This window comes from Mizuhopecten yessoensis, unplaced genomic scaffold (genome assembly GCF_002113885.1).
Source record: "Mizuhopecten yessoensis strain PY_sf001 unplaced genomic scaffold, ASM211388v2 scaffold11145, whole genome shotgun sequence".
Lineage (NCBI taxonomy): Eukaryota > Metazoa > Mollusca > Bivalvia > Pectinida > Pectinidae > Mizuhopecten > Mizuhopecten yessoensis.
The window spans coordinates 2,490,470-2,516,928 of NW_018408902.1; the positions used below are offsets into that span (position 1 = coordinate 2,490,470).

Below are 26,459 nucleotides of genomic sequence, written 5' to 3' on the forward strand. Positions count from 1 at the left end.
ACTCTCTACAGAACAGTGACAAGCCGCCGGTAACATGAGTAATCCGAAATCCACGTAACTTCCCACTGATTATGATGACCGTGGTCTCGACCACATGCTACACGTGTAAATGACCCTCCGCTCGCGACATCACGTAATGGGAGCCGACACCTGATGCGGTCCCTAGGGACCTCGAAAGGCTACGTCAGGTCAACACCAGGGCACTCTTGGTCAGAACGATGCTATCAGGGATTGATTATCAGGTCATTTAGTTGATACGCCTAGTATAATGATGAACATCGGACCGCCGCGCGACCAGTATTGAATACTAACGACATTTGTTAAATACATGTAGGAACAAGAAAGTGATATATAGATGATAACGCATTAAGTTACATGTTTGGATACTAAACAGAATATGTTTGAAATCTTACGAAAACCAATTATAAAAAAAGGTCATATGATCTAAAGATATTGCTTCTGTGTATTTTTCCATTGAAAGGTCAGCTGTATCCAGATTTCGCTGTTTACAGTGCCGTCCGCTAAAATACACGACATCAAGATTGATTAAGGAGACCCGTTATACTTATTTGTGATGAGATTTCAGAGCTCCCGGTAAACCCCACATAGAGCATCTCTACGGGGGCTTTAAGCTCACCAATAGCGCTTCACGACAACGCGTTGTATGGCTTACATCCTGGAAATGACTTTCGTTAATCGATAATAAAAAATATCATCGGAATTCCCAAGGTTTTCAGGCCGAATACCATTATGTTACGGTGATTGGCATATCGCTGGTCCCTGTGTAATACTGCGTTTATCAATCTCCAGTACTCAACATATCTCTACAGCTTTAGCCCTTTCAATACCGAGCACCCCCAAAATAGCCCTCATCCCCTGGTACACCATCCAATAGCTGTTATTACCTGACCCTCGCCTTAGTAAATATCTGTTCCACGAAGCACGTGGCATGATCCCCACCACTTGACCACAGGCGACCCCAGGCCGTAACAAGTGAAGGACCCCCGATGTGTTTTAAGTGAGAGCAGCAAGGAGCCGCACGTGCCCCGACTATCGCCTGATCCGGGAATCGCCTTATCGACAGGAGGATATTTATAACAAGTACGGTAGATAATCTGGACCTGTTTCTTTGAAGTATTTGTCGGTATCAAAAAGCTTACCTCAGATTATGTATGGAATCCTGATCTGTATGTCATCTTGAACGGATGGTCGGATAACAGAACATCGTTCCTCAGGCGGAAGTTCCGATACGGTTTGGACTGTATGTACAAATTGTTGAGCTGTTTCTTTACAAGACTAACAATAAGGCATGCAGTACCGGGAGTATTTAACAAAAATGTTCTTAAATTCTTGAAATGGAAGGATCTTGAATATTCAATTCTGACACGGCTTAGGTTAAGATTTTTCGTACAATATTGGGAACCTGTTATTCCACAAAGAAACACATTTTCAACGTCGACAACACTCGACTTTAAGATGATCAAATATTATTAAAAAAAAATTGTCCAAGTTGCTGTAAGAGTTTCTTATATATGTTATATAACGTTTAGACAAGACGAGCGAAGTGTCCCGGAGCGTTTGATTTCGCGCAATGCTATTTTATGGTTATGTTCCGCATTGTGTCATTGTTACTCTAAAAGAAATGTTCATTACCGGGTTATGTTGTTCTAAAGGACATGTTTACTTGGTTAGATGTACAATAGGATACAATAGGATAAATAATTGATGCAGGCAGACACTACCTCTATATCCATATCTTAATATATTTTAAAATTGAAATTCATTTAGATAAGTAATGTTGTTCTATAAGAAAGGTTCATTACCGGGTTATGTTTCTGATCTGACTGAGTTAAATATGTAGTGCTGTTCTAAAAGACATTTTCAGTGACGGGTTGTGTTACAGTTTCGACAGAGTTAGACAAATCGTAGGTCCCATGTCTCAATGCATATAATAGTGTAGCATTCACCAAAGCAAGGCTTATATATGACCCTTTGAAGCGACTTCAAAGATATTTAAAAGTCTCCCAAAACATCTTTGAAGAGGTGATAGATTTCATTTTATTCCTACACAAAATCTTATTCTTCTGTTATTGTATAAACGGAATTGTATAACTCTTGTTTTGTCAAAATTAACATCGTCTAGTATATAAATATTTTCTGGGGTTTCCGTGCAGGAGTAGTCGAGTGTTATGTAATTATAGATTAGCCGTTTGAAATATGGACACATACCATTCAACCCACACAATGTAAAGGTAGGACCGATGTCTGGTGTACAGGTTATCTACTACATCAAACCCGAAATGGGGACTAAATTATCCCTTCCCTAGAATGTAAATAAAGCTTGGGTATAATTAGAACAATGGTCAATAAACACTCGATACACAATAAGATTTCTGACGAGTGCCCGAACATGTGGATGAAGATACAGTACAGGTTGTGGTCGGTCGACTTTCAAAATGGCCGCCATACCGACCACACGTTGGTATGTAAACAATCCTGGACAGTAACAAGTGGATCAACCCCCACGGGACGTGACGTCAGGTCAGTATGGGGCCATCGCGTGCTAATAGTATTAATCGATCTCGTAATCGATAAGGTAATACACTAACCAGCGCGTGCTATGTAAATACGCCACCTTAAACTCATCAGAAGCCGAGGGCAAGCGATAAAGGGGCCATACTCTTGGGTTGTAAGAGATGAGACGGCGATAAAAGGATCATTACTTGGGGTTGTACGACTACAGTAAGCTAATCTTTTCGGTCAACCATAATACATTTCTCCCAGGTTAGGCTGAATTGAAAACATACACTGCACGTGGGTTTATTCAGTTTAATGTCAAAATAGAAATTATTTTCTTAGTCAAAAAGAAGAATTGAGATAGTAGAAGAAGACGATGAAGCCAAATTTTGCTAACAGAGGTGCATATAGTGTGGTGATTAGAGAAGTCAAGGACGGTGTAAGTAGAACATAGTAAAGGGTCAAGGTGAGGGTCAAGGACAATACAGGTGTATAGATGAGACGGAAGGGTAAGATAGGAGGGAAGTCAAGGCCGACGGTGGGGTTGAGGTCAAGAGAGGAGTAAAACACGAGAAAGGTCAAGGACGATAGAGCGGTTAGGAGATTGTGGATTAAATAAGACATGAAAGAGGTCCAGGACGATCGTGGGTTAGAGGATGATAGTTGGAGAAAGACGGGGAGGGTGAAAGACATGGACGACAGAGTACAGCAATGGGAGGGCGAATGGCGGATGACAAGGACGATCGGGGATTTGACGAGGGAAAATGATTGGGGATTCGGGGTTGATGGGAAATCATTTGATTTAGAAATCAATTACAATATCCCGCCAGGCACCCCAGCTGCGAGAAGAGAGGTCAACGATGATACGATATTAAGGTGGCTCCACACATCGTCATCAGCGTCCATTTTCGTAACCTTAACATGATCTCAAGCTGATCAGTCAGTCGTACGTCTGTAAGTGATGGTAGTGGACAATGATACTAGCCAATCAATATACCTCTTATATAGTCTCTGTACCCACGTGACAACTTCTAAAACCTATATATTTGTTTTTCTATTTCGACTGTTTCCTTGGAATAAAACTTATTAATCTTGCTGTATATACGAGGTACAGAGTCATGGTAAATGTCCAGTCACTGTACACTCCCGTGTTAACTTCAACGACTGCCTTTTGACGATATCTCTGTTTTGTAATAGTATCCTAACTATATAGAGATAAGATTTATCTCGTTACACCTAACACTTTATCTCTTTAAACCGAAAAGATTACCTCGTTACACGTAACACTTTATATCTCTTACACCGAAGAAATTATCTCGTTACACCGAAGTTATTATCTCGTTACACCTAACATGATATCCCGTTACACCGAAGTTATTATCTCGTTTCACAGAACACTTTGTCTCGTTACACAGAGCACTTTATCTCTTACACCGTTACAAGTTATCTTATTACACCGAACACTTTGTTTCGTACACTGAAGAGATTATCTCGTTATACGTAACACTTTATCTCGTTAAACCGAAGAGGTTATCTCCGTACATAGTACACTTTATCTCGTTAAACCGAAGAGATTGTCTCGATACATAGAACATTTTATTTCGTTACATCGAAGAGATTATCTCGGTACATAGAACACTTTACTTCGTTACACCGAAGTGATTGTCTTGATACATAGACCATTTTATTTCGTTACATCGAAGAGATTATCTCGGTACATAGAACACCTTACTTCGTTACACCGAAGTGATTATCTTGGTACATAGAACACTTCATTTTGTTACACCGAAGAGATTATCTCGGTACATAGAACACTTTTTGTTCGTTACACAGAAGAGATTATCTTGGTACATAGAACACTTTATTTCGTTACACCGAAGAGATTATCTCGGTACATAGAACACTTTCTTTTCGTTACACCGAAGAGATTATCTTGGTACATAGCATAGAACACTTTACTCGGTACACCGAAGAGATTACATCGTTTCACATAACTCTTTTTTTTCTTTACACCGGAAAGATTATCTCGGTACATAGCACACTTTCTTTCGTTACATCGGAGAGATTATCTCGTTACACCGAACTCTTTATTTCTTTAGACCGGAGAGATTATCTGGGTACGTAGAACACTTTATCTCGTTACACCGAAGAGATTTCCTCGTTTCACAGAGAACTTTATCTCGTTACACCGAAGAGATTATCTAGGTACATATCACACTTTCTTTCGTGACATCGAAGAGATTATCTCGTTACACCGAACTCTTTATTTCGTTAGACCGAAGCGATTATATCGGTACATAGAACACTTTATCGCGTGACACCGAACGCTTTATCTTGTACACCGACGAGATTATCTCGTTACACCGAAGAGGTTATCTAGGTACATATCACACTTTCTTTCGTGACATCGAAGAGATTATCTCGATACACCGAACTCTTTATTTCGTTAGGCCGGAGAGATTATCTCGGTACATAGAACACTTTATCTCGTGACACCGACGAGATTATCTCTTTGCACATGTATGAGCCGAACACTTGTTTTGTACAGGGAAGAATTTATCTCGTCAAATATCGATCGGTTTATCAAGTTTCACGATTCGGACTGGGTCGCTACACAGAACACATAATTTGTTTTGTTCTACCCAATGTGTCCTGGTCCCGGGGCCCGGGTTTGTGATCGAATATCGCCTAACGGTTTAATTTATCAGTTACTGAAATCAGTTACTTACAAACTATATAGAAAAACGGAGACAATATTCAATGTAACGAAATAAAATGTCCGGGCTAACGAAATGATGTATCAAGCCAGACCTTCTAGGGGTTTATGGATTATTGAAATCAAAAAGATTCGATTTTGTTTTAAATGTAGAAATTCCAATGAGTACTTAAGGTAGGTGGTAAATGGCAGACACGGCAATGGCCTTCACTGCTGACAAGGACACTGACAATCACTCATTATGACTGAGATACCGAGTTAGAAACCTGTATATTTTCTACATATGTGAGGCATTTAACAGAGGAATCGGTGCATGATGACAAATGTAAATTTTCATGTCATATCCATTACATATAGTTCTATTGAAAAATGATGTCTGCGTAAGACCTTTTCTATCGTGCACGATAACGTCGTTAAAACATATATGGCATTCTGTGTCCTTTGATCTGCACTTCTTTATGTATAACCCATGGCCGCCACTTACACAAGAAAACTATTTTCGGAATCAGAGTATATATAATTTCTTAAGTGAACAGACGAAGGACGTGTTCATAATTTGGTTTCCTTGTTTGTTTAGTGAACCTCCATACATGCAGCACCAACTCTCAGAACTAAAAACAATGGATGACGTCACACTATCTATGACGTCATAATTCTTCTTGTCTAGTAACTCGAATCGGAGGTTAGTTGCATCGTATGATACTGAAGGCGGCTTTGGATCCGCCTTGCTTTTACATTAATTCTAATAATTATAAAGGAAGCAGTATGTGAACTTGATTTACTTCGAGAGATTTAGTTGGGGGGATTTCAGGACTGCAAGGCAAGGGCAGGGGTCATCGGGACCGAATCACAAACAACAAGGACCACAAGTATACGGTTATCACACAGGTGGGCAAGATAATCCGATGGACGAGAATCCTCCGGAATACGAGACAGAATCTACCGGATCAACGAGGACGGTGGGTAAGTTTACCACACTGTAATAGTATTGAACATGTGGCCATTAGTTAAGCCTATTATATACTTACACAGACAAGATTCTACAGAAATACCGGCTGGAATCAATAATTATCAGTAAGTGTTAAAGTCATATTTCCAGCATCCTATTAAACTGCTCATGTTACATAAATGACAGAAAGGTTTCTCACAGAAGGTATCGCCGGATTAACGTCGGAAATGGACATCCGTGGATAAAAGAACTTGAGTCAGTTTTCAATGTTGAAATTGGAGCCGTGGAAAACTGACTGTCCCGTTGAAAATAGACCCCGGAAGATGTAAATTTCCCACCGGCACTTCTATAACCTGTTATCGCTGATGCGCTATCAGGATGAGGGCAAACAATCAGACAAAATACAAGTAACCTCTAGGGTCCCTCAAGGAACCTGTTTGGGCCCCATCCTCTTCCTCATCTACATAAATGACTTCCACGAATATATGAAATACAGCACACTTAGACTATTTGCAGATGACAGCATAATATACAAGACAATAAACAACAAAGAAGACACATTAAAACTACAACACGACCTCGATGCAGCAAGACAATGGGAGACAGACTGGTTAATGCAATTTCACCCCGACAAATGTAACATACTTAACATTACACCGAAACGCAACAAAATACACCATGATTACAAACTCCACAACCACACATTACACAAAGTAGAAACAAGCAAATACTTAGGACTAACACTACAAAACAACCTACGATGGGACAAACACATAAACAATATCACAGCCAATGCCAATAGGTCCCTAGGTTTTCTCAAACGCAACCTGAAAATAAACTCACCACATATAAAAGAACATGCATACAAAGCACTAGTTAGGCCTAAACTTGAATACTGCTCTTCCATTTGGGATCCACACAACACAAACCAAATTAAACAAATAGAAAAAACACAACGAAGAGCAGCACGCTACGTACAAAACAGATACCACAACACTAGTTCCGTAACAGACATGATCCACACACTTCAATGGCCAACACTACAAACACGACGCTTATACACTAGAATTATCCTTTTTTACAAAATTATACACAGAATCGTAGCTTTAAACCCAACACATATACTCACACCTGTAGACCCCTGCACCAGACAGGTACACCCGTACGCATACAAACACATATCTGCTACAAAGGACACCTACAAATACTCATTCTTCCCACACACAGTAACACAATGGAATCTCCTCCCCTTAGCAGCAGTCCAATGCACAACACTAGAGGACTTCAAGGCACACTTACCCTACACAGCCCTTGAAGCCCTCATCACACACTAGTACATACACCAGATTTTAACTTTTTATCTATACCTTGCACAAAAAAAATCACAAAAAAAACAACACCCCACCCCTAATCACTATAAATAACCCCTTCACGCCTCTACAATAGGACCCCCGATGGCATAATCATCAAACTGATGGAGCCCTCGTATAAAGAAGAAGAATAAGAAGATGGAAATGCGGTGGGCTCGGATTCCAACACGGAACCTCCGAGCTGTATAGCTGTATAACTTGTCACCGTCCAGATCCACTGAACCATTTCCTATCCTTTCGAAGATTTCGTCACGAAAACTTCACTAATTACAGCCAGGATTCGGTAACAAACTCGAGTAAGGTTGGTTAACAGTGCCGATTTTTAACAGAAGGAGACATACAACGGCCCAAATCCGAATTCAAACCCAGAGCTTCCGACGATCTCTCAACCATCTTTTTTGGTGAAATATTGACACCATTTCCATCGATGGCTTGACGTCAAGCGCGCGCTATCCGTGTCAGACAGATTGTCTAGTACAATGGGAAAGGCTTTTCTAGCAACGCAATAAAAGCAGATTATTCTGTCCTGTTGGCAAGAAAGAGTTATATCCCACATGTGCAGAACGAAATGTTTTTGAAGAACTTCGGAAAAATCCTGTCTCATGAAATCATTATATCATTTGCCTGGTGTTATATGTGATATATATTCTGTACATAAATATAAGATTAACTGTTTCAAAGTCAATCTTCTGTACAAAATAATACTATACATCCTCTGTTGTTGTCCGCGGTTTGACATGCTATACGGAGTTAGACGATACATTGAAACGTTTCTTTCTGCGTCACAGAAGTCTGATGAATAGACTCATGTCGACGACTTTGTACATATCTGTGTGCCTGTATACTTATAAACGCGCGTGTAGTTTACTTTCACGATTGCATATCTCGTCCTTGTACATGCCAGATTTAGTTTTGCAGACGTTAAAATCAACAAACAGTCCGATAGTGGGGGTATATAGTGTACAACGCGATGCATCCAATATCTGTCTTGACGTCATCTTCGACATTTCGGCAGAATAGACTACAGAGCGGCGTTGTTTTACGATTTTCTGCGCATCACGAACATAACAAATATGACACTTTTATCGACATTTTTGCAGATACTATTTTTTTTCTGTTTCGGAATGTTTTATCGCGTTCTGAGTTCTTACTGAATATCGGCTACTGTGCCGAGCAGCCTGTGGGCGTACTGCATACTAGGATTGTATGTATTTACTTCAAGATTGACTTCGTGACACGTATTACTATTTTACTACTAAAACATAAAATAGATATTGACTTTGGGATTATACATATATATCATGCAAAACAAATATATTAATTTCCTTGAATGACAGAGTCCGACTCCTGACTATATCGAACCAATATACGAGAAGAAAGATCGATTCATTAATAGTTCACCATCTGGTACCTCAACACCAGTACGGACGGCTGTCTGCTTGATACTCCTGTATATGTAGGTAAGGTTAGCTGTGTTTACACTAAATACACAGCTACTCCTCAATTACTCTATAACCGGTGTGCGTGTGTGTATTGATAGATATCGATCATACACCGAAAACACTACGCATGCGCGAGTCGATTTCACTGCTACTTGCTGCTGAAACTGACATGATGTTTGGTTAGCGCATGCTCGAGCGGATAAAGATTACTCTTCGTATATTACAATTGCATGCCTGTGGCCAATGTTTATACCGTGGCTTGTCGTGATCCGGAGAGGTTTCTGTGAACCCTGGGCGTGTTAGAATGGTATTTGTCTGAGGTAAGGTTTACTATATATTGTGTTGTTGATGTGTGTATGTCGGTGTTATGTCCACTAGGAATGAAGGCAGGCAATCGCTTTTCCAGTACGAGTTTTATACTGTGTGTGGCCTTTCCATTGGTGTTTTGACCTGTTGTTGGTTTACGCGTCAGTGACACAACCAATGTTGATTCTAAATAGTCCAAAATTGTTTTCATGTTGTGATGACTACGGGAGTCCGAAGCGGACATTTCCAGGGCACAAAATATACATACACATTTTCCTTACTTTTATGATGACATTTAATGGCACATATGGTAAAATTTCATCAGTTTTTAATTCATTTTATAGGATATCGATAATTATCACGCACAATCCATCCTTGTTCCAGAACTGCTTCCGGAATTTTGCCTCGAATATTGCAAGTTTGGTTTTTGTTACTAGAATATTGCCAACATCATTTTGTTTCTCTGATATTGGCAATATGGTTTTTGTTCTTAGAATATTACCGATTTGATTTCGTTCAGATATTATATAAATCTGGTTTTTGCCAATGATGTCTTTTTATATGACATCTTATTTATCGAATATTGCAGATTTTTTCTCTGGAATACTGCCGATTAGGTTTTATTCGTAGTATGTTGTCCATTTGATTCTTGTTCTTAGAAGAATATTGCCGATTAGGTGTTCCTAGAATATTGCCGATTTAGTGTTCCTAGAATATTGCCGATTTAGTGTTCCTAGAATATTGCCGATTTAGTGTGTCTAGAATATTGCCGATTTAGTGTGTCTAGAATAAAACATTGCCGATTTAGTGTGTCTAGAATATTGCCGATTTAGTGTTCCTACAATAATGCCGATTGGGTGTTTCTAGAATATTGCAGATAAAGTGTTTCTAGACTATTGCCGATTGACTGTTCCTAGAATATTGCCGATTGGATGTTCCTAGAATATTGCCGATTGGGTGTTCCTAGAATATTGCCGATTGAGTGTTCCTAGACTATTGCCGATTGGGTGTTCCTAGAATATTGCCGATTGGGTGTTCCTAGAATATTGCCGATTGACTGTTCCTAGAATATTGCCGATTGGATGTTTGTTCCTAAAACATTGCCAATTTGATTCTCGTTCGTTGTGGAATATTTCCTATTTGTTTTTGCTCTTACAATATTGCCGATTTTGATTTTAACTACATTTTTTGTCATTTTCTAATGTCATGTAGGGTGTTAAACCTTTCTTTCTATTTAACAAATTCCCTTATACTCGTCCCGACTAGTCCTAAACTCAAACATCTTATTTTGTTTTAAGAATTTTTGATAAAATGTTATGTTCCTTTTTTACCCCTTTTCTGTTTCAATGTATTTATTTTCTGCGACTTTCCCCACATCTATCTCCTCTGTCTTGCCCACTTTTCACAAGTTTACTGATTTTTGGGCGTCTATGTACCGTTCTATCGGCTGTTTTCTCTACTTCTATCTTGTTCTCACGATGTCCTTGATCTTTTCATATATCTTTCTTATTTAAATCTAATTTTCAATGTTTCTCCACTGCTCTTTCCGTCTCTCCACTTGTTTTGATTCAATTTCAATATTGCTCCATATTTGTTTGTCTTTAAAGAACACAAGTGTAATTTTCATTTAGGGATATTTATTTATCTTGTCAAAAGAGGTCTATATTTAAATAAATCAGGTGTATTTTTTTTTTACTTAAGGATATATGCTACCTCGCTGTAAACATTCTTTTCTCCTTAAAGAGTTCTATTGTAAAAATATTTTTCATGAAAGATAACCAGGACGCGTACGTTTGATAAAATGACGATACTTTTGGAAGGAGCAGGTATTGGTAGCAAGCTGGTACCGGTCACTTATACAGAATAGATAACTTCCGGTAACACTTTGCTCAAATGTAAGCTGTATCAAAGCGATGGCCAATGTCATGGTTACAATCGCCGGACTGACTACTTAAGAAGCTCTTTCCGAAGCTGAACAGTGTTTTCTTCTTTAGAATAGATAACTAACGGTAACACTTTGCTCGAATGTAAGCTGTATGCTCAACTTATAGACTTGTTGCTACTGTCATCACAAATTGAAAGTGTACAAACGGTCCAAACGATCTAAGCTCATAGCCGGGCTTTTATTATCACAATCACGGTTTCGTTTGCAATTTATGAAAAAATAACGAAATCTTTGCTGCCTGTAGATCTTCAGTTCATTTCGTTTTTGAGAACGCAGTGTTATCAACATGAAGGTTAATTACGTGTACAAAGCTCGAAAAGTGTCAAGCCTCATACGGTCCAACAGGGCGTGGTCAAAAACATTAGAAAGCAGAGCAGAACTTGACCATACAAAATGTCACACACTTGACAAAATCCAACTGCTTTTGTAGTTGCTGACAACATAATGTCGAGAAACCGCTGACAACATTGAATTGCTTAAGTGTATTTTGACCTGGCTGATATCGGCCATCGTAGAATTAAGGGTAGTGAAGTTTGAGGTTTATCCGTTAGAGTGAAGACATTGGCCGAGTGAATTGTGACCCCCTCAGGCGGATTTTTTTTTTCTGTCTTCCACAAGTATAAATGGACGAGTATACTGGTATTATAACACGGAAGGTGCACTCACAAAGTCAATAAATCAACAGTGTGCTCTAATCTAATACCGTTATATAACATAGGCCGGTATTTCTCTACGAATATTCAGAACAATGATGTATTTATTATACCAGATCTTTTTCAATAAAAGAACATTTCAAACAAACTTAATCTTTATTTTTCATTAACAAAGACAACGAAACCGTAACTGTTTACAAATATGAAATGATGTTCAGGTTATTGGTATAAATACGTACTATAAGTTGTTTTAGATGTACCACGGCCTTTGATAAGTCATTCATATATCATCATTTACGACGCAATTTTAAAATACTCTTAAGATAGAAATGCGAGTTAAACTAGGCCTAGCGATCGTAAAACAGCCTTAAGATAGACTATTAGTTTAACTAGGCCTAGTAATCGTGTAACAGTCTTAAGATAGACTATTAGTTTAACTAGGCCTAGTAATCGTGTAACAGTCTTAAGATAGACTATGCGTTTAACTAGGCCTAGTAATCGTGTAACAGTCTTAAGATAGACTATTAGTTTAACTAGGCCTAGCGATCGTAAAACAGTCTTATGATAGACTGTGAGTTAATCTAGGCCAAGGGATTGTGAAACAGTCTTAATTTAGAAGTGGTCCTTCGGTAAGAGTGAGTTCAAAAAACAGAAAAAAACACCAATAAGATCATAACTATTTAAAATATAAGTGACTCTTGGTATAACTGATCTGTAGGTGAAGCCTACGTTTGCAGCTCTAAAACTATTTATTCAAGATCCTTTTCTTTGAAAATTTAATTTCATGATTTCGTCTGCTCCTTATTCTCATTTTTTATATCAGCTACATATTGCATACAGAAACAGAAAAGACGGAAAGTCTCTCATTATTTGAGCAAGAATAATTTTACTTTGTGCGTAACAAAAGATATCATGGTCGACAACTAATTATTATGGGCGTGGTTACGATGACTTAACCGCCACACCTCTTTAATATACTGTGACGCTGTTCATGTTGCGATTTTTCTTAAGATAATTTATTTTATCACCCTATCTACTTGATCATATACAAAACCCTTTTTTTATATCTACATTTGAGTTGTATCCTTAGACAAACCTACTGTTTAAAAAGTATAGCCATGCAGTCGCGCTGTTCCGTTACATGCAAGTCCGATCTTTAGGGAAATATTCCGTGTTGATTCCGATATAGTTTTTGTCATATACAACACGCTCGCTCATTCAGTGATGCGATAAAACGTAGTCCGTCGTTAAAAAATAATTCCAACAGAAGATATTGTCACAAAACAATTAAGGCTAACTCTTCTATTGTCTTATTGTAGAAAATATATCCAAAATGTCAGTATTTCATTCGACATCGAACAATGCGTCTCGGACCAGAGCGACCCTTTGAGAATAAAGTTAAAATAGGTTTAATTTGGTAGGTTCATTGATAGAACTGATTATCGTCAATAAAGCGAAATACATACGTTAATGACAGATTAGTATCTTAGAGTCCGAGTCTGAAATCATATTCGCAGGTAAGACAGTATGAAAATAACAATGGTAGACGGAATGCAAATGTAATTTTAAACTAAAATATCATACCCGATAATAAAATTTTCCAAAATGCAGTGCGCTTCTATACACGAACCTACGTAATCAAATCAGTTTGCACGAAGTTTCTATGACCTTTTGAACAACGTCCCTCTGACGTTTTAAATGTGCGTTATATCGGTTTCTGCAGTAAAATAGCGACACTGCGTCTCATATTTTGCTTACCTTTCGGATTTTCTAATTGTCTCGCGTGTTCTCTACCTTACAAGTTTTATGGTACAATTTCACGCGCTTTTATTCGCAATAACTCTTACAGTGCAGTCTAATGGTGTGACAATGGAAACTCCCTTTCACCAATCTCTGCCCATTTCCGTCATTCCAAATGTCTTGTAATGATATTAAGCTGATGCGTTCCATGGCGATCGCTGAATATTTTACACAAACGTTTGGCTGGAATCTCCGACTGTACTACTCTATAGAATTACAGGCTCAAACTGACATACGCTCTCTGCGACTGCAGTTGGAATTGATGGCGAAGTCTCTTGTCGCAGCGATTAACATTATAAGATTTCGACTTGAAAACGATTTCGATGTCAGACGTGGCCCTACGGGAATTTGATTGTGGAGATGCCATATTTTATAGCGAGCTAGTGCGATACAATGGCATTTGCATGGAGCTATTATGGCTACGTATATAATGTATAAATGTTCATTTTTTCTGTACTTGTTTTACTAAAGTATCGACAGATACCTGGCCGTGTAACGAAATGTTTGTATAAAGTATTGCTTTCTCCATCTACCAACCTTTGGAACAACCATGTCCTTGTTTATTAGTTCATCTTGTGCTCTTTCACCCTTCACGCCTCTGCTTCCTCATTTCTCATGACGTCATGATCGCTTTTTCAATATGATCTCCCCGGTCCTTTCGTCCTTCCGTCTGTCAAGTTTTCACCATTGTACTGTCTTAGGGGTTATTCTTTGGGGCCGCGGTGGCCAAATGGTTAAGGCGTCTGATCCACGTTCAAGTTCGTTCATTTAAAAAAAAAAATCAAATAAAAAAAAGGCGTCTGACATTCTGCTACCACCAGCCCTCCGCCATGGGGTCGCAGGTTTATTTTCTCCGGGAACTCCGGCTTTCCTCCTTCACCACATCCTTAAATGACCTTAGCTGTTACGAACAAACAAAAAGCTTATTATTTTTTCCCCTACGGTATATTTAACTTATCGTTTTACGCTATCGTTTGTCAATCATTTCTGTTTTCCAAAACCTACCTTTAATTGCAATGCTTCCCACGATTGGGCATGCTCAGCACTCACGTTCAGATTTATTTTTTTCGTGTTTTTTTCTTCTTCAAAAATGCTCATTTTATCTTTTTTTGTGTATTTTAATTGACAGTAAATCTGTAACCATTTTATGGTGTTGTCTTGTACGACCTCTGGTCTAAAGTCAATCAATTCGTGTAGTCAGTGGGTTTAATTACAGTTTATTGTTGGAGACAACTACGACACTCCTAACCCACAGTTAGTACAAGGCTATCGATTCTCGTTAGTTCTCGTTTGACTTCTACTACATTTGTCCGTTTTGAGATTTGTTGTGCAAAGCGCATGCGCGTTCAGCGCTGGATGTTGCATCGTAGTGGCGCAGTGATTTACAATTATTGTAATTCCAATGATTTCGTTAGCAATCATTTTACAATTCAAATACGTCATTCGGGAATTCGTCTCACTCCATGATGTAACTTGGCAACTAAATCGTATGCGATTAAATTTGCCAAGAACTAATGATGCAAAATGCAAAAGATATGGGGATTTATTATCGGTACAATTATGTCAACAGAACGTCATCTGACATTTGAGGTATAATCCATCATAGTTATACTATTTTATGCTTTCAAACTGAAGTTTTCTTGACAGGTTTTGTTCTAAGATCGCCGTTTTCCCCGACAAAATCTGTTTTCTAAACAGACTAATGTCTTCTATTTTACATTTCGCTGACGATAATGTAACATGTTTGAGGTTTATATTGGCAGAAGTTGTGTATATTTCAAGTGATTTATTTAAATGACTTAAATTCTGATTAGATTTTCATAATAGATCCAAAAGTGACGTAACAATATTCAAAGGAATCTATTGTTTCAGTATGTCAACTCAATAAAAGATGATACGCTGTACACTTTTTTTCTTGTCTCTTGCTAATAATAAAGCCGGTTCTATTCTCAGGTTTATATCGACTAAGTTATATATGGTTTCCTACCTTTATAGCTTTGATGAGGCAATAAACTTATGTGAGTCAATAAACTTATGTGAGTTTTTTCAAATATTTCACTGATGATCTATGTAACTGTCTTTCCATCTGACATAATGTACCCTTACAATTCAGAGGACACTGAAACTTTAGGAAAAATAACGTGAATCTTGTCACCCTCCACCAATAACCAACACACACACATACACACCACCACCACCACCACCACCACCTACACCACCACCAAAAAATAAAATAAAATAATAGCGATACTAAAATCGTAAGGTTTATGAATCAAGTCATTATGGCAACCGTAAAATAAATAGAAGTTGAAAATATATTTACTTCCGTACGTTGTACTGCATATATAAGTTCACCATTCAAACCTACTCTATGTTTTAAATATCCTATTAAATCAAGCTGTGCGTTTGTTTAAGCACGCATTCTTCCCTCCAATCCCCCAAAGCAAAACATAGAATAGTGCCTATCAGACATTGCAGCTCTCTGAACATTTAAAGAAACCCATTTCTATTTGTTGTAAGATTTAGCATTATCTTTTTTATCCATTCCTCTCTATATGGACACAGTGCCGTCTTTTTCTAAGCTTGACAAATCTATCTTTTATAGATTAATGTACCCGCATACCCCCTCCGCTTCCTCGTCCATACAGGTCGAAGTCCACTTTTGGTGCGGGATAGAAACCCTGATCTTCAATCTCCGTCGCTCAGAGGCTTGAAATGTCATTAGCTTGATACGTTCCATGGCGAGCGTTGAATAGTTTACACCAGTTGTTGGCTGGCATACAATAGGCCACACTTACGTAGATGTAATTCTACCACTCGCCGTCTTTTGCTGTTACTTTTATTTGCTTAGGGTTATGTAATGGGAGCCGTATGGATGATCTTGAACCCGTAGAACTGTTCCCAATTGCTTTACTTGTGTAGGAAAACGCATTGGCGTTGATGCTCTGTGATAGCGGTTATTTTTGTCATATCGATTAGGTTCCCAAGGTCTTACTTCCGATTGTAAAAGGATAGTTTGCCGCCGAAAGCCTAGATTTCACAGAGAAAATTACAATAGTAAATTTAACTGTGTTTCAACGATATCCATCATTTTAAGAACAACTTAACACAACATTGTTAATCCTAAGTGGTGTTGAAGGTAAGTTGTCAAGTCCATTCTCTTTGTCACGGAAACATGGGGATGCTTTCAGTGTTCATGAGTAAGGAAAAGGTTTTGCAACTCAATTTGGCTTTATGTTTGAAGGAAGTAGTTAAGAGAAATGTTTTGTACTAACGAAATGACAAACATTTAATACATAGCTAATACGTAGCTTAGATAAGCGTTTAGTACTCGGTAAGCCTTGATGAACTTTTGTTTGTGATAATACAATACCCGGTAACATGAGGCCTAAATGAATTGTTTCGTTAAAACGAAACGACAGGTAACCTTTATTTTTGTTTTGTACTTGCAAACTGACAGGTAGCCAAGTTGTACTGTTTTGTACTAGATTTGTGGTTGTGAACTGACAGGAACGAAATGACAGGTATCCAGGATATAACGAAATAATAGGTACCCAAGGTTAATTGATTATAACGAAATGATAGGTTTTGTAATAAGGAAATCATAAGTACTAGTATTCTGAATTATCTGTTTTGTTAAATTGAAACGTCAAAAAGTCCTACCTAGCGAACACATTTCTTTATAATTCGCATAACACTTATTTTAGTTTACAGCAGTTACAAGAAAAGAATATATCTGACAAAGAACAGAAATATGATAATTTCTATAGTAAACTTTCCTCTTAAAATTAATCATAATAAAAATATTAAAAAAGAAATCTATTAATCAATTAATATATTAATACATTAGTGTATTTACTGATAAATGTAATAACAAGTAAGCGATGGAACCAATTAAAGGATAAATCAGTCATTGCATTAACTTATACGTATGTGAACGAGTCGGTGTATTAACCAATTACATTTTGTAGAAATTAATAGATTAGCCAATTAGTATTTTAAGGAATTATTGTATTAAACAATCAGTGTAATTACCAGTCAGTGTATTAGGTAATTATTGACATGTTAGTGTATTAAAGAAATGATATTTAAACCAATTCGTTATTATACCAATCAGTGTATTTATCAATTACGGTATGAACCAATTAGTGTTTTCACCAATTAATGTATTAATCAGTTAATATATTAACCAGCTAGTGTGTTAACCATTGAGTATATTAACCAGTTAATGATTTAAACAATTAACATATTCACCAGCACTATGCTGTGGGCTTACACGCTGATACTCAAATGCCGATATTATCGAAGTGTAAGATGGTGACATACGCGTTTTTTGACACATTAAAGTTTCCCAACTCTAGACCTATATACAGTTAATGTAGATAAGCCCACTAGTATCTCGTGAAGGTGTGATGTAACAGGGATTGTCTCGTGTAGTCGCAGTCATTAGCAAGTTAACTCGGTTCCAGCTATTCCAGGGTAATAGGCTTACTTTTAATGGATAGAGTCAATAAAACAGTTCAGAGATGCCAATATGTCACCATGGTAACAACTTCCTGTACCTTATCTATTTGTGTGGGGTTCGTAGATTTCATACGGATTTAAATTATCTGTTTCGACTTTTGCCGATTTGATGAAGTAACTTTTCTACTATCTACGGTTTAATGATATTTTTACATGCATATTTTAAAACTAACAACGTAATTGAACTGTGATGATTTCCTTACCACACATTACAACATTTGCTATGAGGTGTATAAGAGAATAATCAATCGCATAACTGTAACTAACTCATTCACCCCTACATGTTTGAACTAGACTCGCCCAGTCTTTGATTTGATAAGTTTCAAATGTGACTTTAGGGTTAAATGATTACATGAAACTTTTGTATACGTAGGCCTATCTAATTTGAAAAGGCGCTTTACACTACATAGTTCATAATCGTTCTAGGATAACAAAAGAAAATATGAAATCTATAAGTGAAATCTACACTATATAATTAGCATGCGGTGATTTAAAAAAACAGACTTCATTATTTCCTTTATATATTTTTTTATAAGTAATCCATGTGAAACCAAATATGATCAAGGAAGGAAAATGAAATGTATTTACTGTCTCCTTTATACTTCGGAAAGGTCGTTATGGGAAAAGCCAGCTGGCGAATGAGTAGTTAATTCCTGTCCACAGCCAGGTAAACTCATTTTGTTCAACGGCTTCAATTGTGTTTATCACATGGCGTATGTGGAATTGGATTAAGATATAACATTTCACTGACACGTTTGATCTTACAATATTTAAATACGGTTATATTTTCTGACTGTAAAAGCTAATTGCTGTAAGTATCGTTACGGAACTTCCTAGTATGTATGAGTCATATATGCCAAGAAAAATCTGATTTGATAGAAGGACATGTGTTATTTTGTCTGACATAGATGATGAAATTCTTCCCGTACATTGCGCAACTCCACCGTTGTTACACAAAGTGTATTCCGTTTTAGTATATAATATTACAGTATAATATAAACATTTCAAAGTAGCGTGAAAAATCAATTGCCCCCCCCCCCCCCCCCCCCCCCCCGCAACCAGATACTTTCGTATGAAGAATGAACAAAGGGCTGGGACATCATATGTAGCTTGCCATGCGACTTGATGTTAGCGTAGGACACTCCGCAATCCTAGGTGGCACTCGCCTGGAAAATTTTGCAATTTGTAGGTGAGTGAGTTTATGAGAAATGCCCAGAACATAGAAAGACAGATGTACCGGAGAAAAAAAGGTTAGTCCACTCCGGTAGCACCGGTCGACGACTAGTAATGAAGACTGCCGATACTCATGAAAAGTATATTTCTGATGTCCTTATCATGTCATTTCTTTAAGTGACAATTTATAAACTCGGATCTCTTTTGGAGACTCAAGAGTCATCATTGGACGGATATCACTATACAGAAGAAATAAAAGACGTGTTTAAATATTGCAAAGGTTAAAACAGCAATGCGAGAACACTTTAACATATACATATATTTACTTACCACTCCAATAGGGAATTTACGACATATACACCAAGTTTTGTTTTCACGCTTATACAAAACTAACTGAATTATTCTTGTATTGTCGTCACAATGTTTAATATAAGGAATACAGCCTTTGTAATATTGTAATAGTTTGTACTAAATAAAATAAAATATATGTGATATAATAATAATTTCTTCTTACAGGAATACAATCTTTCTTATTTTGTGTAACAATCTGTACTAAAGGGAATACAACCTTTCTTTTTTTGTTACAATTGTAAAATGTTTAGTGAAAATTTCATAAAAAAACTATTACCAAACCCTGGTTACCTTAATTTCTATCGTTCCATTTCTCAGTTCACAACGTAGCCCGGGTTGACAGTAGTCACAATAGCCTGATTCATGTAATATCAGTGTTTGCGTTGATCAAATCTTTGTTCATGCATTTTCCAGGATTTGACAGAAAGAATTAGGACAGGTATTACCTTTGCAGCATGAAATGGTTATATTTTCGTTTTTGTTTATTACTGAGGTTTTCAGTGTTGACATTAGGCTATTTTTTAAACTTGTATTTGTATCCTCGATACTCTTTCGCTTTCTACACTCCTAGAATATGTCATAGCAACAATCGAACGAGACAACGTATACTAAGTCCTGAAAAGAGAGCTTTTAACTTTTCTGGAATTTGTTTGTTTCACTGATATGAAGTAGTTTGTGATTTGTACTGGATGGACTGTAACAATGTCCAGATAATAATCGTCTTTCTCTTCAATACCTATAACTTGGCACAAAGGAAAGTTATTGTTATTTATATTATACATTGATTTTTTTAATTATGTCAAAATTAAAAACTATTTTTTTTTTAGTTTCGATCTGTTGCCAATGAATACAGTAAGAGCAAAAGATATTATGGAAACTGCAGGATGTCGAAGGAAATAATTGAAACCGACATGGGGGTGTCTCTGAAATCGACATTGGGGTGTCTTTGAAACCGACATGGGGGTGTCTGTGAAATCGACATTGGGGTGTCTTTGAAACCGACATGGGGGTGTCTGTGAAATCGACATGGCGGTGTCTGTGAAATCGACATGGGCGTGTCTGTGAAATCGACATTGGATCATTCCTTGACTCATTTTAGTAATAACACCAGCTTGTGAAATGAATGGCGGAAAGTTTTGTGAGATGAACCAGCCTGATAAAGACCACACTGTTGCAACCTTTTACTTTATGACATTTCTCTTACCGACCGCAAAATTTGGCTGCCGATAGAAAATGTACACGTCCCTTTTTCGTTAAGATAAAATCTTATCGATCGAACATTTTGTTTCTGGGTTAAGCCGGAAATTCAATTCATTTTATGTAAAAGTAAACATATCTTTATTTAAATTGCCTGTTATTTACGATCTATAGTTCTTGATCGAATTGCTTCGTCGTAGCTGCACAGGTTCTAAAACATAATAAAAGATTTAGTCCTTCTCGTAAGTTAAACTTCCGTTTTGAAATGAATTGTGGTTTAACGACCGATGAATGAAAACAAGGTCATTAATCTACCACATTGGTATTTCTGAACGCTATTCGGCAATACTAGTATTTCTTTCAAGGGTTGGAAACATATTTAAAGTGCATCCCAGATAACAAAGTGTAATGATTGAATTTATCTGAGTACAGTACAATAGTCATGTCCACGCGTGCTCGATGTTTGTTCAATATTTACCTGTATTGATAAGAATGTTCAGATCGATAGTTTCGTAGAACGAACTAGTATAATAACATACCTGTCGCGTGTTCAATATCTCAGATTATCCTAGAGACTCGCAGGCTCAATCAAACAAAGTTTTTTTTGAAGCCAAAAACAAATGATGTTTGCAGTATAACTATAAATCAGACTTGACTTGAAAAACTAATTCTGCTGTCATTAGGTGGTGGTATCAGTGTCGTGACAATGACAATGGGGACAATGACAATAATGGCAATGAGGACAATGGGAACAATGACAATGGGGACAATGACAATAATGGCAATGACAATGAGGACAATGACAATGAGGACAATGAGGACAATTATGACAACGACAATGAGGACAATGACAATAATGGCAATGACAATGAGGACAATGGGGACAATGACAATGACGACAATGAGGACAATTATGACAACGACAAAGAGGACAATGGCAATAATGACAATGACAGTGACAATGAGGACAATGACAATAATGACAATGAGGACAATGACAATAATGACAATGACAATGAGGACAATGGCAATAATGAAAATGACAATGAGGACAATGACAATAATGACAATGAGGACAATGACAATAATGACAATGACAATGATGACAATGACAATGAGGACAATCGGGACAATGTCAATGAGGACAATCGGGACAATGACAATGAGGACAATCGGGACAATGTCAATGAGGACAATGAGGACAATCGGGACAATATCAATGAGGACAATGTCAGTGAGGACAATCGGGACAATGTCAATGAGGACAATCGGGACAATGTCAATGAGGACAATGACAATGAGGACAATCGAGACAATGACAATGAGGACAATCGGGACAATGACAATGAGGACAATCGGGACAATGTCAGTGAGGACAATCGGGACAATGACAATGAGGACAATCGGGACAATGACAATGAGGACAATCGGGACAATGTCAGTGAGGACAATCGGGACAATGACAATGAGGACAATCGGGACAATGACAATGAGGACAATCGGGACAATGTCAGTGAGGACAATCGGGACAATGACAATGAGGACAATCGGGACAATGACAATGAGGACAATCGGAAAAATGTCAGTGAGGACAATCGGGACAATGACATTGAGGAAAATCGGACAATGACAATGAGGAAAATCGAGACAATGTCAATGAAGACAATCGGGACAATGACAATGAGGACAATGACAATGAGGACAATCGGGACAATGTCAATGAGGACAATGACAATAATGACAATGACAATGAGGACAATCGGGACAATGTCAGTGAGGACAATCGGGACAATGTCAGTGAGGACAATCGGGACAATGACAATGAGGACAATCGGGACAATGTCAGTGAGGACAATCGGGACAATGTCAGTGAGGACAATCGGGACAATGACAATGAGGACAATCGGGACAATGTCAGTGAGGACAATCGGGACAATGTCAGTGAGGACAATCGGGACAATGACAATGAGGACAATCGGGACAATGTCAGTGAGGACAATCGGGACAATGACAATGAGGAAAATCGGGACAATGTCAGTGAGGACAATCGGGACAATGACAATGAGGACAATCGGGACAATGTCAATGAGGACAATCGGGACAATGTCAATGAGGACAATCGGGACAATGTCAATGAGGACAATGACAATGAGGACAATCGGGACAATGACAATGAGGACAATCGGGACAATGTCAGTGAGGACAATCGGGACAATGACAATGAGGACAATCGGGACAATGTCAGTGAGGACAATCGGGACAATGTCAATGAGGACAATCGGGACAATGTCAATGAGGACAATGACAATGAGGACAATCTAGACAATGACAATGAGGACAATCGGGACAATGTCAGTGAGGACAATCGGGACAATGACAATGAGGACAATCTAGACAATGACAATGAGGACAATCGGGACAATGTCATTGAGGACAATCGGGACAATGACAATGATGCTAATCGGGACAATGACAATGAGGACAATGACAATGAGGACAATCGAGACAATGACAATGAGGACAATCGGGTCAATGACAATGAGGACAATCGGGACAATGTCATTGAGGACAATCGGGACAATGACAATGATGCTAATCGGGACAATGACAATGAGGAAAATCTGGACAATGTCAATGAAGACAATCGGGACAATGACAATGAGGACAATGACAATGAGGACAATCGGGACAATGTCAATGAGGACAATGACAATAATGACCATGACAATGAGGACAATTGGGACAATGTCAACAAAGACGACAATGGCAATAGGGACAATTGGGACAAAGGGGACAATGACAACAGGGGCAATGACAATGCCAACAATCCAACAATGGCATTAGGGACAATGACAATGGGGACAATATCATTTAACACTAGTCCGAATTATTCTGATGTTTTATCGACTTTTTTCATATCGGTCTGTCGTCGATTAACGTGAGATCTCCGGCCCTCTATAATATGCGCGAAATATGCGACCCGCGCCCGGAGCGCACTTCAAACTGATATTTTAGAAACAAATCGTCACTTTCGCACACATGTCGCACATGGATCGAAAGATCTATTCTTTATGCACAAGATGAACATACATAACATGCCTCAAACAACCAATACAGTCACTAAAAACATATTTTTTCAAACTTACTCTGTTTTACTCTAGTTTTTTGATAGCCCCGCCTTCTAATGCCACGTGACTAAAATCTCGCCGGCCTACGTCATAACGTTGGGAAATACCTTCGGTAACGCGAGATCTCGTCAAGTCATGTGACATTGCTCATGGCCTAATTTCCATTAAAAACATGGGTTGGTATAGAAAACGTTGGAACATACTTTTCGTAATGATCTTTGAAACATGTTATTGATACCACCTAGTGCATTTTCCCCGCATATTATAGAGGGCCGGAGTTCTGACGTTAATCGACGACAGACCGATATGAAAAAAGTCGATGAAACGTCAGAATAATTCGGACTAATTTAACACATACAATACGGGATACTATGCCTTCTAAAATTGATGCATTAAGCATACACAGGTATATGTCTAATGCTATTTTGACGCCTACAGACACGTTAATGCATTAGGGAGTCTAACATAGGTAGTCAGTCTACATTTGGTGTATTTAGTCTTGGTGTTATACTGGTAACCAGTGAACTTACAACAGCTAGCTAGTCTGCTTTTCGTGTTTTAAATATAGTCAGTCTACCACTAGAAAAACATTAACGGCTGCATTTTTGTAAGAATATATTCCATGTTACAGACTGCGTTTAAACCTTAATCTAAATCTTTACCTTTTGAAAATCTTAAGATAATTATCCTCCTCCATGCATGCATTAGGCCTTGTTTGTCTATTTAAATTGATACCAAGCTGGGTGTTTTAAGACCAATGTCTCTTCATCAATTAACTTTTTAATGAATCATTTGTAAACGTATATCTTATCAAGTAAATAGCACTTTGTTAAATAGTGTGTCGTGATAATGATGAGTTTAAATGGTTGAATTTAAAGACACCGTTTAACAATACAGATTGTTTTGATAATAAACGTAAAATCCATCTTTAAATGAACACAATATGTGCACAAACATGATTTACAAATGTGTATACAACACATGTCTTTAGAAATGTTTGTCTACAATGTTCTTCATGATCAGGCCCGTCTAACTTAATTACTTGCATACAAACACAGGTGTATCTGTATATTATTAGACACAGACAGTGTGATCAGTTGAGTTCTAACACGAATAACTTAATTAACCTCAGCTGATAGCGGTGGTCAGGGGAAACTGAATATATTGACCGTATGGAGTGGACTGTGGCAGAAATAGGTTTTGACCATCAGGTAACTCATTTAAGTATTGTTAGTTTGATTATTACATATAAAATATGACTGTTTTGTTAACTTCCGATTATGTGTTTCCGTCCCTATCGACTCACACTAGTGCATATTAAGAAACTACAATTAGGTCCGTATTTCATAGCCTCGGTTTGGCTATTGGAGCGTAACCCGCTAGTAGACTAATGCTGTAGTGTTAGCCAGGGAACAAATGATCGGTTACCACTGATGATAATACCAGGGTATTACATTGCTCATCTCTGATATATTAGTTACCTACTGAAGGTGATTATGGCTTAAATATAAAATATCGACTAATCAATTGTCAGTTTTGGTAATGTGCTAATGAGTGTGTGTTATCTATAAAACAGGTGGATATATCAACGCCTAATACAGTGATTGAAGTCAGTCAATAGAATATACAGGTGAGTGATCTTTGTTTTTCACGACCATCGTTCGGAGCACGTGTTTCACAAGAATCGATGACACACAAGGGAGTACGTGAATTTGTAAATCAATCGTGCCAGTTGTTTCCCTGTGAGGCAGATGCTGGTAGGTTTGATTGGTTTTGAATATTATGTATTGGTAGTACAGGTGTCACTAGGTCACGCAGGTCTACTCGGCTACTAATAAGTGACGCCGTAAGCAACATTTGATGAATGGACACAAGGGCACTGGATGTAGCCATGATAGTTACTGGTAGTCCTCCATGACCGGAATAGACATTGGTTATGAACAATGGCGAATCTGATTGATTGTCGTTTTCACTTTTAAAGGTAAATTTTCTGGTAATTGTTCTGTCTATGTTCAGATATATTTACGCGTAGAAATACATAAACAGTAAATGAAGATGTAAATTGAACATACCCAAAGAGAGCCATTTATAGTAATCCTATCACGAGCGCTTATAATCGTGGCCAACGTCATACCAAATACTCACACACATACACACACACACACATATATATATATATATAAAACACGTGAAATTCATGTATATATGACTTATAACACCAAATTGATTGATACATATATTTCAAGTGTATATTTGTAATATAGTATTGTCATTCTGCTGGAACACATTTTTTCGCTGTATGATTATATATTTATCTATAAAGCAAGATTTGACAGCATGCTTGAGCAGCACATATCTATGTGCTTTTAAAAGTATACCAAAAAGGTG

General features: G+C 37.7%; 2 protein-coding genes across 10 annotated transcripts in view; both read left to right on the forward strand.

The window, feature by feature from the left end:
* The first annotated feature begins 3,139 nt into the window (after nt 1-3,139).
* On the forward strand, nt 3,140-25,692 carry LOC110466805 (uncharacterized protein DDB_G0290685-like). Its single transcript, XM_021523563.1, has 5 exons — nt 3,140-3,393; nt 21,627-21,975; nt 22,063-22,528; nt 22,606-23,780; nt 25,648-25,692. The coding sequence occupies exons 1-5, from the start codon at nt 3,140-3,142 to the stop codon at nt 25,690-25,692; spliced, it is 2,289 nt and encodes a 762-aa protein (XP_021379238.1).
* The window catches only part of LOC110466759, a 29,435-nt gene continuing 8,866 nt past the window's right edge, over nt 5,891-26,459 (forward strand). Inside the window, exons 1-2 of one of the 9 annotated variants that reach the window (XM_021523485.1) lie at nt 5,891-6,196; nt 25,648-25,701. The gene's annotated coding sequence lies outside the window, so the exon portion shown is untranslated. Of the gene's footprint in view, nt 6,197-9,169; nt 9,315-25,158; nt 25,283-25,456; nt 25,562-25,647; nt 25,702-26,459 lie in introns of those variants that run through there. The other 8 variants (XM_021523489.1, XM_021523486.1, XM_021523490.1 and 5 more) reach the window with 8 other exon arrangements.

Coding starts and splice junctions, on each gene's coding strand:
- LOC110466805 (XM_021523563.1), top strand. CDS start 3,140: ATGAAAGAGGTCCAGGACGATCGTGGGTTAGAGGATGATAGTTGGAGA. Junction 21,976..22,062: donor ACAATGAGGACAATGGCAAT/AATGAAAATGAC, acceptor AATGACAATGAG/GACAATCGGGACAATGTCAA. Junction 22,529..22,605: donor GGACAATCGGAAAAATGTCA/GTGAGGACAATC, acceptor ATGTCAATGAAG/ACAATCGGGACAATGACAAT.